A 14,500-nucleotide genomic window follows, 5' to 3' on the forward strand; every position below is an offset into this window, starting at 1 on the left:
ATAGAAACTGTTTCTTAGGCGGCTAGTCCTAGTCTTTATAACCCTGTACCTCCTTCCAGAAGGCAGAAGCTGAAAGAGATCATTTCTGGGGTGCGCGCTATCCTGCACTATCTCTGCAGCTTTCTTATGGCACCTGGAAGCATAGATTTGATCCAAGGTAGGGAGAGTGCACCCAATTATTCTCTCTGCAGTCTTTATAACCCTGGACAACATTGTTTTTTCCCTGACTGTGCAGCTCCCAAACCACACACAGAGACCTATTGGGGCAAGGACTTCCACCTGTGCCATGAGACCTTAACTCCCTCTCCTCTCCCAATTCACCCCCTGAAAACTGCTCCAGAGGACTGGGGGAACCCCTGGGACAGATATGAGGGTGATGGGGAGAGGAAGGAAAGACACACAGGAAGTCCCATCACATAGGCGGAAGCTACAGCACTAATGGGACAACTTTGTTGGCTATAACCCCCTTAACTTTGGAATAAAATTCAGTACAGGAGAAATGCATTACCTGGCACCAGAGACAACATTACACCTGCTCTCCCCTCAGAAGTACCAACTCAAGAGAGGGCATGATAAATGCTGCCCAAATTCTTCTGATATCTCACACAGATATAATTAGCCCTCGAGCAGTTATGCAAGAAACACTAATGCGAAAAGGCAGGCAAACGAAGCACCATCGGTAGCCAAAGAGACAAGATCAGGACAGCATACAGAGCAAATTAAAAGAAGCAAGGGTGTGCTACACTTACCCCTGCAGCAAAACCCAGGCTGCCATCCAGGATCCGTCTCTGCAAATTAAAACAAAAGAGCTTAGATCGCTACGAGAGGCAAGGTATGGCAGCTTGTTGTGTAAGAGCAAGACGAAATACAGAGTTGGAGACTAGGTAGCCACAGTTCAGCAAAGAACTTTGGCTAATGGACATGAACATCAGGAGCAAAGTCGCCTCTCTCCTCTTCTATCCTACTGCACTTCCACCCGACTTGCAACATCCCTGCGTGGCAGCTCGCCATATTTCCACCTGACAAGTGAGAAACATAAACTAACAGCAACTTGTGTGTTTACTCAGCAGGTCCATAACTCAACAGGTTATTAGCCCAGGTCTCCAGGCCTAATGCTCTAAATACACCTGTATATTCAAACAAAAAAAGAACAACGGCAGAAATAGCAGAAAGGTTTAAGTCAGGAACATACAGTGACAGTGTTAATTGAACTGCATCATACAATTAATGTTCACATTGAGCAAAATTCAATTAAACGGTTGTGCTAGCAGGAGCCAGTGCTGTTAGCATAACAAAGCCTTCCTCCTGCTCCCCCATTGGCTTGGATGTGGGGTCAGAAGATCCCCCCTGAACAGCGTGCAGGGGGAGCAGAGAGGACATTCTTCCATCTGGCAAGCAGAAAGCTGCACCCTGAAAAACGAACTGAAGTACGAGACTCACCTGCCCGCTGGAGAAGATAAACACAAGTGCTGAGCCAGCAGCTGTCAATCCCCAGGTGAAGAGCGTTCCTAGCAATGCTTGTGACACTGGACTGTAACCCAGTAACATACTGAGTGCTCCTGGATTTGATGACCTAGGACAGATGTAAAGGCAACGTAAAGGCAGGATACTTTCGACATTGAAGCTTCACCATTCAAAAAAAATTCTTTCCAATCAGATTTTCAGAGGTTCCATACACACCTATTGCTCTTATTACCAGAGACAGGTGATGGATGGACTGATGGATGGGTAGATGGATAGATGGATGGGTAGATGGACTGATGGATGGGTAGATGGATAGATGGATGGCTAGATGGATAGCTGGATGGGTAGATGGATAGCTGGATGGGTAGATGGATAGATGGATGGGTAGATGGATAGCTGGATGGGTAGATGGATAGATAGATAGATGATATAATTTTCTTAATCAGATTCGAATTGCATTCTAAAGGTATTTTCCAGTGGATCTGAATAAGAGAGGTGCAATTTCAAGTGTCACTTCCCTCCCAGAGCCAGTTTGGGGCAGAACTCAGGCAAAGCTCTCTTCCAAGAATCAGTTCCCCCTTGTGAAACTGCAATATGTTTGCAACCCTGCACACAATAACGGAGCAAAAGTCCTTAGGATTGTACTGACCACCTTGAAAGGATTATTGTGAATTTAATGAAGATTACAGAACAAATCATTTCTAGTGCAGTCCTGCTCAAAAACAAGTCCCATTGCTTTCAAGCACGTATGAAGCCTTAATTTCATTCAGAATGAACAAAGCATCTACACTGATGTGATATTCTTCCATTTACAGCATATGTCCCCAGAGGTGGACAAATTTATACATATCCAACACAGCTATTAATTATGAACAGCCAAAACCAGAGGTACTCAGCATATCTTGCACGTAATCCATACAAACTCAAGGGAATGGTAAACTGCACCTTATGCTGACTCTGCAATATTTCTGATCAAATGCCACAAAAATGAGAACTCTGGAAAAGGAAGTGGAATAGCAACGAAAAGATGCAACCTCACACCCTTGCACTATACTTATGGCCTCCCTGTGTGGGGTTTATATACTGGAGGTGGCTTGCTTTGTAATATTGACACACCTGGGGTGGGTGTTGACTTGGGGAGGGTGTGGCTCTTTTAAATCCCCCCTCCCATTAAAGCAGTGGTGGCCAAACGTGGCCCTCCAGCTATTTTTGGGACTACAATTCCCATCATCCCTGACCACTGGTCCTGTTAGCTAGGGATGATGGGAGTTGTAGTCCAAAAACAGCTGGAAGGCCAAGTTTGGCCAACACTGCATTAAAGTCAATGGGAGAGAAATGACTTACTGTACCAGGCCCATGGCTGGAGTCCATTGGTGTCATCATCAGCATGTGTCCTGATGCGAGTTCTTTTCCTTTGCTGCCTCAGAATGAGGCCGACTTTGGCCATTTCGCTGGCATTTTCCTCTATGGTGGAACAGCTCAGGTCACAGAGTATCCCCATCCCCACCCCAGTGTATCCAGGTATTTTTTTTGCTGAGAAAGCCCCTTCAGTCAGCAGAACTCAAATTCAGGATTGCTCGAAACTTCTCATGCCTAAAGCAAGACGCAGCCTTTTTCACACAAGGGAGGCCCTCATCCCACACGCAAAGAGTGATTTGTTGGCAAAGCGCTCCGCTCTATCCAATGCAGTTGCTGAGCATCAGGCCTTGCAGAACGTAATTCAGATTCATGGAGGTGAACCAGAGTCTCTCACTCACATGCACTGTAACAACCCCTTGGTGAAAGGGTTGGATGGAGATAGACATATACACACACACACACACACACACACACACACCACATATACAGTGTTGTAAATTAGCCAGGCACCCAGCACGTCTTGCGACCAGCGCAGGTCCAGTTGTGATCACATGGAGATCTCTGGATGTCAGGCTTGCAATTAACATCTCCATCTGGCAGGTCCCTCCAGCTTTCTTAAGCAGGTAAGCAGAAGAGCTTATTTACTGCATGTCCATCTTTTTTTCTCCAAGGATAGCTCACTAGGCTCCTCAGTTAATCCCCACAATGACACTGTCAGGAAGGTTAAGAGGCTGTGAATGGCCCAATTACTCGGCTCCCTAGTTTACCAAGAACAAAGTATGATGTGGAACATGCCACAAAGCTTCCAAATAAAAAATAAAGTAATATAAAATAAAATAAAAATATAAAATAAAGACTGAGTGGTGTAGCACCCAACAGCCCTTTTGTGTTCCTGCAACAAGTTTGTAGCTAATGTACACACACATATCATACCACTGGACCAGGGACAGTGGGGTGGGAAGAGAGCAGCTAAGTGCTCATCCAAAACATGTGTTCAGAGTTTGGGCACAGGTATGGGCGTAGCCACAGGATGCGGGTGGCACCGTGGGTTAAACCACAAAGCCTAGGACATGCCGATCAGAAGGTTGGCGGTTCGAATACCCGTGACGGGGTGAGCTCCTGTTGCTCGGTCCCTGCTCCTGCCAACCTAGCAGTTTGAAAGCACGTCAAAGTGCAAGTAGATAAATAGGTACAACTCCGGCGAGAAGGTAAACAGCGTTTCCGTGCGCTGCTCTGGTTTGCCAGAAGCAGCTTAGTCATGCTGGCCACATGACCCGGAAGCTGTACGCCGGCTCCCTCGGCCAATAAAGCGAGATGAGCGCCGCAACTCCAGAGTCAGCCACAACTGGACCTAATGGTCAGGGGTCCCATTACCTTTACCTTTATGGGCGTAGCCAGGATTTTTGTTGAGGGGGGCGCAAGCCTTTGGGGGGGAACCTCAGTTAGCTATGTATTTTTATTGATTTTTATTGATTTGGGGAAGAGGGACTGCCCCTCCCTGCCCTCCCCTCTTGGCTACGCCCATGGACCCACGTATGACGTTCCTCTTTCCCTGATCCAACGGGCAACTTAACTTCATAAAACTAGCAACCAGGAGGAAGACTTGCGAAATTTGCAACCGCACTGAAGCTGTAAGTCGTGTTCTGCACAGTCTCCTTTCAGTTGTGCAAGCACAGACCTACTGACACAGCCTACCCAGCGTGTGAGCTGCGCCTGAATGAATGAATGAGTCTGCTTACCACCTTGCAAAATACAAAACCCCCCCCACCACAAAAAGGGGGGGGGACTCTTTCCATTAGAATTGTTGTTGTTTTTTGCACAATCACGAATTGTTCTAATATGCACACCAAGGGATCTGATCCATAACACAGTTCTAATCCGTTCGACATTCGTATTTAACTAAAAAAAAACATTTCCTGGTTTAACTTCCTGGGTTTTACCAATAACCTGCTTTAAAGACCACTTTAAAGAAGGGGGGGAATACGTAACAAGAATCAACTCACTGCACATGAACCACTTCTAGGACCGCGCAGGAGTTGCAAGTTATCGCAGGCGCTTCAATTCCGGCAGCCACTTCCGAGTTCCTCTGTACACGTGTCTCTCAAACAGGCGTGGCTCCGCCCACTATCCCCCCGCTTCAGCCACTAGCAACGCGGCGCGAAGGTGCAGCGTGGATTCTGCGGTGCACGCCTCCTAGCTTTGGAAAAAGTGGAGCGGGCGGCTAAGCTTGTGCGCGTCTTTGCTGCGGTCGAGGATCGCGATAGGGCTGTGAAGTTCCCGCTGATTACCAGCTTGCTTACACAAGGAGAGCTTGTTTGCTTTCCAAGGGCATATGTTTTTCTTGTAATTATTTGTATGTTGTGTGTGTGTGTTGGCGTGCACGCACATACATACACACACGTATATGTATATGATAGTTTTCTTTTTTGAAGTTCATATTTTTATCTGTAAGCCTCCTTGAGTCCCATGGGGGAAAAGATATAATAATAATAATAATAATAATAATAATAATAGAATTGTAGAGTTGACTCATCTAGTCCAACCCCCTGCAATGCAGGAATCTCAGCTAAAACATCCATGACAGACAAGGTTCGAAATTTGCAGGACGCCAGGCACATTTTGTGCCTAAATATTCTCCATTTGCAAGCACCTCCCAAAGTCTGAGTGCCTTTTTATTATTATTATTATTATTATTATTTTGTGCCTGGCTGACACTCAAGGATTATTGAAATGTATGTGCTTTGAAGCCTCAAAGTATACATTTAGGTAGACAATACGTTAAGGAGTTTAGCAATAAAGAGTAGGGTGTTTCGAAAACTGAAGTTTGGTAACAATATTTTTATCGTAAACATCAAATTAAACATGTATTAATAATCTCTCTTAAAATGTGATATTAACAATGTGTCACTTATGTGAATTGCGTATTAGTTCATGCTTATCAAAACAATAAAAAAGTGTTGCTGACCCTCCAAAAAATGGTGACTAGACATTCTGTTTTGGTGCCCACAACCCAAGTCCCAGGAGCCATTTAGCTCCTAGCTTTTAAATCCCAGTTTCTAACACTGATGACAGATAGCCATCATCATCATCATCATGAATCAAAAAGTTGTCAAAAAGTTTGGTTGTTATTTTTACACTCGAATCAAGGCAGTGGGGTTCTCCTTCACTAAACTTATAGGAATAAGTACAAAATCCAGTATTATTGCTGTAAGCTTTACATACTATTGTTGGCAAACAGTTGTGTTTCATGGCCACCTGACCTCTGTACTTGCAACAATAGTTTCTCTATGTATCCATATGTAATGTGTGTGTTCATACATATATTTATGCTTACAGACACATTCCAGCTCAGTAAACCATGTCATGCAGTTTGATGAAACTGACTGCAGTTTGATGAAACTGACTACAGTTCATTAGACTGCTTTAAGGTACCACAAGAGTTGAATTTTTGCTTCTGAAAATGTGACCTTCTCATGTGGCCAGTCTCCTCCAAAATCAAAAAATCTTAACATTCTATTGCTTTAAACAGTTTATTCGACAATTGTTATGAAACATCCATGCTTTTGCCATTATCTTACTTATTTTATTTATGAATTGCCTTTCATGAGGCATCCCAAAACAATTTACAATGTAACGTACAATGTAACAATAAAACAGTAGCATATGCAAAAACAGTTGAAGCAATTACATTTATAAAAGCAATTATATTTAAAAAACTATAAATATATAAACAGTTTGAAACAACAACAGCACATTGAAACAATTCCAATTCCAACAAGAGGAACGCCAAATGGAACAAACTCACTAGGTGTGGCTTTCTTCAGCACTACATCACCAAACTAGTTAAATTTATTCACGCTGCGCTGATTTTTGAAAGCAGATATCATCAAGAGGGGAGGAAAAGTAACAGTCCTCCCTGGATCTCTTTTGGCTGCTATCACAAAGAAAACAGCAGGTTTTCTGACCCTCGTGAACTTGACTCACCTTGCTATAATTTTTGCTGTACACAAAGAGCTCGGTGGGACTGCGGCTGTTTATTTGAAAAAGAGCCATGGGCCTCCCAGAATAAGCAACAATCCTTAGAAACTGCATTCCTGAGCATACTTAATCTGGAAGCATGTCCCAAACTCTGTGGGATTCTCACTTATAAACTTTCATCAGAAAGGCCAGTCCAAATCAGACAAGGAGGGGTGGGGGGTGGTGCAGAGAATTAACTGTGCTACTCTGTTAAGGTAAAAAAAAAAAATCAGCAATGGTTTAGAATCGCCTTTGGTTTTTCCCAAGACTCATTGGCAAAGGTACTTCATCTTCCTACCATAATTGTCTTGGCGTGTGCATGTTTCACAGCATTACCTGGTTCTGTTAGCAGGCAGCATTAATGGGCTGTCACTTAGCAGACTTATCGATTGCCCATTTGCTCACCATTAAGTGGAAGGTGGAATAGCTAGCCCTGAAGAGCCAATTGGTCTAGAGAGTCAATAGCACAGCTTGATAATTGGATATTTGTGGTGGTAACCTTAACATCCCTTTTGCCTGCAACTGATGGGATCCGGCTGTCAGCTCTAACCTAAACAAACTCAATGCCCCTTCAGGAGCAAACAGAAGCACAGATTTCTTGTATACCCCTGTTGTTCCAGCTTCAAACATAAAAGGAGAGGCTGAAATGGCAACAAGAACTGAAGCACATGCCCATTGAAAATCTAACTTCACATCGTATGTACAGTGATATTCACAAGCAGCTATTTCTATTTGCTGGGTTAATTTGTGAACAGAATGGAGGTAGCAGCATCGGTCCAGTATACCTGAAGGAATGTCTCCACCCCCAGCATTCAGCCCAGACATTGAGGTCCAGCTCCGAGGGCCTTCTGGCAGTTCCCTCACTGCGAGAAATGAAGTTACAGAGAACCAGTCAGAGGGCCTTCTCGGTACAGTGGTACCTTGCAAGAAGAATGCCTCACAAGACAAAAAACTCGCAAGACGAAAGGGTTTTTTGTTTTTTGAGCTTCTTCGCAAGATGGAAACGTCTTGCAAGTTTGTTTCCTTTTTCTTAACACCGTTAATACAGTTGCAACTTGACTTCGAGGAGCAACTCATAGAACGCGGTGTGGTAGCCTTTTTTGAGGTTTTTAAAGACTTTGGTGATTTTTGAAGCTTTTCCAAAACTTTCCCGACACCGTGCTTCGCAAGACGAAAAAAATCGCAAGACGACAAAACTCGCGGAATGAATTAATTTCGTCTTGCGAGGCACCACTGTATTGGTGTCCTCCCTGTGGAATGCCCTCCCATCAGATGTCAAGGAGATAAATAACTATACAACTTTTAGAAGACACCTGAAGGCAGCCCTGTATCAGGAAGTTTTTAATGTTTGACTTTTTTATGTTTTATATGTGCTGGAAGCCACCCAGAGTGGCTGGGTAATAATAGTAACAACAACCACCACCACCATTCACTTGAGAGGTTTTTAAGGGACTTAAGGGATAGTCAACATGGTGCTCTCTGGATGTTGTTAGACTCCATCAGCCCCAGACAGCAAGGCTAATAGTCAGGGATGAGATTACAGTGGTACCTTGGGTTAAGAACTTAATTTGTTATGGAGGTCCATTATTAACCTGAAACTGTTCTTAACCCATAGCTGTCAACTTTTTCCTTTTTTTAAGGGAAATTCCCTTATTCCGAATAGGATTCCTCGCAAGAAAAGGGAAAAGTTGACAGCTATGTCTTAACCTGAGGTACCACTTTAGCTAATGGGGCCTCCTGCTGCTGCTGCTGTGCCGCCGCTGCACGGTTTCTGTTCTCATCCTGAAGCAAAGTTCTTAACCCAAGGTACTATTTCTGGGTTAGTGGAGTCTGCAAACTGAAGCGTCTGTAACCTGAAGCATATGTAACCCGTAGTACCACTGTATTTGGAGTGGGAAAGATGGAGGGCACAAGGAGAAGGGGACGACAGAGGACGAGATGGTTGGATAGTGTTCTCGAAGCTACCAGCATGAGTTTGACCAAACTGTGGGAGGCAGTGGAAGACAGGAGTGTCTGGCGTGCTCTGGTCCATGGGGTCACGAAGAGTCGGACACGACTAAACGACAACAACAAACAACTGGAGGATTGTTGGCCACCACTGGACTGAATTAAAGATGGCAAGGAGTGTGAGATTTTAAACCTTCTTGCTTGTGCAGTCAGTCCCCTTGTAGCTATAACATTGCCTTTGCAGCTCACATGTTAACAGAGCTGATGAAGGATGGAGGCAATTAAGAGCAGACATGGATCCAATAATCAGTTAGGGATATTTCAAATGGCCTTGACCTCATTCAAGGGGAATCAGCAATTGCAGTTAGTAAACATTTATTAAACATTTTAATAAACAACTTGCACAACTTGTACAACTTGCAATTCACCAAGACAAAAAGAAAAGCCTTCCATGAATGTATAGTGGCTCATCAGCCACTTGATTAAAAACTAGTTTTGCTGTCTGGTTGAAGCTGATAATGTTTGGAATTGTGGCAAGTGTGTGTGTGGAGGGAGTGGGATTTAACAGTTTCCTCCCCCCTTTCTCTCAAAGTACTATCTGAGTTGGAATGAACTTCCCACACATACTCAGATGTGCACGGGGGAACTTCAGAAAGAATGACCTTAGGACCACAGCAAGGGAGGAAAGGGTTAAGCTGCAAACAACTGCTGTGGTGCTGGTAATTATCAGTCCTCTCCAGTCCCCCAGGAAATGCCTGCACATTAAATGCAAAGAGGCACATGATTCCTAATTTGGCCCTGTGGCTACAAAACTGAAGGGAACGAGATCATCAAGCACCTAACCAGGTCTTTTGCTACATTCTATTGCTTTAAACAATTTATTTAGGCAATTGTTATGAAGTTTCCAGAGGAGAGCTATGTAGACCTTTTGTTACAGCAAACTAAAAAAAAAAAAGTGTGTTGTAATATTCAATGCTAACAGAGTTGCTGCATAAACATTCAGCTTGACTGGCCTGGGGGTGAGCATGGTACCATTCTGCTCCTTTGCCTTCAGTGACAGTCTAGCATACAGAAATTTAGCAGGCAAAGCTTTTTGCACAATTTATCTGCATTTCAGGAGCTGTTCCGGTTTCTGATTTGATCCCGGAATGTCCCGCTTTTCCTTAGGACATCCCTATTTTCATCGGAGAAATGTTGGAGGGCATGGAGTTATGCGACCCCCCAAGACATGGAGATGAGTAACTATACAATCTTCAGAAGACATCTGAAGGCAGCCCTGTATAGGGAAGTTTTGTAATGTTTCATAATATTTTTACATATGTTGGACGCTGCCCAGAATGGCTGAGGCAACCCAGTCAGATGGGCGGGGAATAAATACTACTACTACTACTACTACTACTACTACTACTACTACTATTGAATAGGATGTCCCTATTTTCACCAGAGAAATGTTGCAAGTGTATGTAAATTGATTCACCAGAGTCAAAGCCAACAAAATGTGTTATTTCAATTTCAATCAAACAAAATAATACAAATTTTCTACATTCATGGGACCAGTAAGGAGGTTGAAGTGAACAAGCGGAGTCCTTCGGGCAAAGGACAAGCTGGCTACCCCATTTTATGTTGTGTTCCAGGAAATCAGCAATGGTGGATTCCACCCCCATTGTTTAGCCCTGACACTGAGGTCCAGCTCTGAGGGCCTTCTAGTGGTTCCCTCCCTACGAGAAGTGAGGTTATAGGGAGCCAGGTAGTGGCGGCCTCCTTGTGGAATGTCCCCCCCATTAGATGTCAAGGAAATAAACAACTGACTTTTAGAAGACATATGAAGGCAGCCCTGCTTAGGAAAGTTTTTAATGACGGATGTTTTATTGTGCTTTTAATTCTGTTGGGAGCCACCCAGAGTGGCTGGGGAAACCCAGCCAGATGGGAGGGGTATGACTAATAAAGAATAATAATAATAATAATAATAATAATAATAATAATAATAATATCCAATCAAAGGGTGGTAATGGGGACATGGTTTGTCCATAGGCTGCACACTTTCATAGACGGATGCTTAGAACCTAGTAATTGAGGTTTTGCAGTCCTTTCCCAGAGCTATGGTTTTTAGCACCACAGCTTGTCTTGTGTAGTGTGTTGCTTTTCTCACTTCTCTCTCATGGAGAAGAGTTTCCGCTTAGAGAATTAAGAGTTAGATCTGTGCAATCTTGTCACAAGAGTTTGCTGGCAGATTTTCACAGTTTAAGATAACACCAAGAGAGCTGCTGCTGCTAACATTTAAATTATCAGGTTTCTCTTTCTCTCTCTCTCTCTCTCTCTCTCTATATATATATATATATTAAAAAAAACTGATATTAGTTCCCACAAATATGTTGAATAATGTGAGCCTGGAGTCCACTAAGACAAGCCACCCTGAATACTCCTTCTTGACATCTCAGCAAATACTGTGTTCCTAAATGTTGTGACAGGATAAACACATCCACTGCCCATAGATACAGGAACTCTTCTCTGCATAACCTTTCCAGCATCTCTCAGCAAACTAATGCCACTTATATTTGACAATATAAGGGGCAGGGGTGCCAACTTGAATAGAATATGGGGAGGGCAGGTAAGCCTCACCATAACTGATTGCAAGATGCAACACACACATCATTTGAATGGCGATGCCTATCAACTTTGGGAGACCTTCTCCCTCCTCGGGGAAAGGCCCCCAAAAGCTGCACACATGCTCCGTGCGCTCTTTAAAGGGAGCGCGGCTTTTGCGGGAGGTGGGGGAAGGGACAGAGGAAAAAGCCTGCAAGCACCGCACACACGCGGCTTGTGAAAGGGAGTGCTGAGCTTGACATAAACAGCAACGGCACACAGCTCACAACCCTTTGGACTGAGTGATTAGTAATATCAATTGAATATTGAATAAATATAGTCAGCTGGGTGTTGAAATGTAGGCGTTCTGAGGGCCATTACAATGGTGGCTCGTGGCAGTGGTAAACTGGCATTTGAATCCTCAACAAATTTACTTGGAAATTGCGGGTCAAGCAAGTCATGGTGGCGGCTTGATCTTTGTGTTCCTAGATCTGCTTCCATCATGTAGAAAGAGAGGTGTTGGGGGTGGATATGCACCCAGAGTCTACCTCTTATGCAATCTGAGGGGCTTTACTTCCCCACTGAGCTCATATACTATAGAAGCCTGCTTGGCTGGAAGTTTGGCTCTGTGGGGAGATCAATTTGGGGTGGGGGGTGGGGAGGTTCCTGCAGGCTTCACCCATGCACCCTTTTTGCTGTTAAAAAACCTGACTCCTCTTTCCCCCTCCTCCTTTTGCCTCTAGTGTCTTGGCGTTGTCACATTAAACTAATTCGAAGCTGGCTGAAAAATGGCATGCTGCAAATCTAAATTAAATTCTTTCCTTGATGAATGTGTGACAAGAAATTGAATCTTGCAGTCTGATTTGCAATTTTATTGTGCTTAAATCTATAAGAGGCGAGAGGGGGAGATTATTGTCAGCAAAACAAATCAGGGTCTTACAAAAACGTAAATAATGCAAGCTGCTATTTCTTGACAAAACAGGTTTGTCTGTTGTAATGCTAACTAAACCTCCCCCTTGAGTACTCTTCCCCACCTCCCCCCCCCATATGGGTCTCTGTGTGGTAGGGCTTTCCATCTCTCCTGGGTCAATGGGCAAGACCATCTCTGGAGGTCAGCCTCATTAGGCAACTGTCAAGTTCCACTATAAGTTCCTGTGTCTGCTGCTCTTTGCTGTAGCTGCTGCTGCTGCTACTACTAGCTTTTATCTGCCCTTTCCAGATGAGTAAGCAGGTAGAAGAGCAAGGGATGCTCCTGACTGGCATGAGTGAGAGAAAGAGGCATGGGAATGAACCAAGAGGCCTACTGAGAGCATCTTGACCAAGGACTCACACAACCATAGAACCAGCGATGCCATGGGCTCCCCACAGCTTCAGACCTAGCCAGCAAATAGTTTACCAGAAGCTAGAGCTGCCACTTCCCTGTGCCTCTGAGCCTCCCATTGCAGAGTCAGGCAGTGGCCTTTAAGGGTCCGGATTTGGTCCAGGAGCTACTAGGTGCTGATCCTTGGCATGAGATCAGACTCTCCAAGTGTCCTTATTTTCCAGGGACAGTCCTGGATTTACAAAAGACGTCCCGGTTTCCAGTTTGATCCTGGAATGGCCCGTTTTCCTTAGGACGTCCATATTTTCATCGGAGAAATGTTGGAGGTCATGGAGTTGTCCGACCCCTGAGCCAAGGAGATAAGATACAACCTTTAGAAGACATCTGAAGGCAGCCCTGTATAGGCAAGTTTTTAAATGCTTAATGTTTTATTATGTTTTTATATATGTTGGAAACTGCCCAGAGTGACTGGGGCAACACAATCAGATGCGTGGGATATAAATAGTAACATCATCATTAATTATTATTATTATTATTATTATTATTAAATAGGACATCCCTATTTTCATCGGTCCTGCCAACCTAGCGGTTTGAAAGCACATCAGAGTGCAAGTAGATAAATAGGTACCGCTCCGGCGGGAAGGTAAACGGCATTTCCGTGTGCTGCTCTGGTTCGCCAGAAGCGGCTTAGTCATGCTGGCCACATGACCTGGAAGCTGTATGCCGGCTCCCTCGGCCAATAAAGCGAGATGAGCGCCACAACCCCAGAGTCGTCCTAATGGTCAGAAGTCCCTTTACCTTTATTCTCATCGGAGAAATGTTGGAGGGTATGTGAGATGACTCTGTCTCCAGGGAAATCCAATAACTATCAGGGTGCCAAATGGTGAGAAACACACACAAAGAGCAACACAGCCTTTTAAAAAAATCTGCTGCAAGAGTATGGTAGTTCTTAGTTAAAATAAGTGCCATGCTGTTAATCATTGACTTCTGTGCTACTCCTTGCCAATTTTTGTCTGGCATAAGCAGCTGCCTGTATCAGGACTAGTCTACATGTTACTCCTGAGTCACTGCAGACAAGATGAAGAAAGGTCCCAAAGAAACCCAGACAGCCCTTGTACTGTACCTCTGCAGCAGTCCCCCACACCTCTGTACTCCAGTCATCTATTGACACTTTAGGCACCCAGGAGTAACAGCAGCAGTGGGCGAGAGCTACTATCCAGAGATACCCTGTGTAGGATTCCCAGCTGCACCTAAGACCTTCTGCATGCTGAGCACATGGTAAGGATGTGCAGATATTGGTAGGTGATAATGTTTCTCTCCATGCTGTGATAAGCGGCACCTGATTTATGCAGCTCAAGCTTCTGTTAAAGGGCAGGCCACTCTGGTATCTGGTCAGCTTGCTTAATGAGAAGCAGCTACAGGAGTTGTTGCCCCAGAAGGTGCTTTTGTGTTCTGCGACAGTTTTTGAGCACTTCCTTCCTTTCCCCTGCATTTCGTGGAGCTGGCTGACATTTTGTTATCAAAATAGCATGTTGAATTCTGAGGCTCTGCGTGCACCGAGACGACCTTAAGTTAAGCGCTTTGTGGCGGATGTGGGTCCTACACATTTATGCAAGCCACGGCAATGTGCATTATAGGCCCCTAATAGGAAATCGCTTCTGAGTAGTAATTAAATGCTCACGTAATTCTTGGCTCGATAGGCTCCAGGAAAGAGATTAACTCTGTTTGTGTCCAGGGGGGTCTGGTGGTGATTCAGAGCTGCAACCCATTAAGAAAATGAGTTAATGCAAAGTTTCTAACTCTTTCCAA

At 44.3% G+C, this 14,500-nt stretch overlaps 1 protein-coding gene across 5 annotated transcripts in view; it reads right to left on the reverse strand.

Moving 5' to 3' along the window:
• The window catches only part of SLC39A11 (solute carrier family 39 member 11), a 282,784-nt gene extending 277,850 nt beyond the window's left edge, over window positions 1-4,934 (reverse strand). For 4 of the 5 annotated variants that reach the window (XM_083490404.1, XM_083490403.1, XM_083490401.1 and 1 more), the window contains exons 1-3: window positions 4,827-4,934; window positions 1,441-1,573; window positions 750-788 (exon numbers count right to left, since the gene is read on the reverse strand). In XM_083490404.1, coding sequence (XP_083346530.1) covers window positions 750-788; window positions 1,441-1,548 — 147 coding nt within the window. In that variant the 5' untranslated portion in view covers window positions 1,549-1,573; window positions 4,827-4,934. The remainder of the gene's footprint in view (window positions 1-749; window positions 789-1,440; window positions 1,574-4,826) is intronic. The other variant, XM_083490402.1, reaches the window with a different exon arrangement.
• Between the last annotated feature and the right edge of the window lie 9,566 nt (window positions 4,935-14,500).

This window comes from Podarcis liolepis (genome assembly GCF_965112155.1).
Source record: "Podarcis liolepis genome assembly, chromosome: 2".
Lineage (NCBI taxonomy): Eukaryota > Metazoa > Chordata > Lepidosauria > Squamata > Lacertidae > Podarcis > Podarcis liolepis.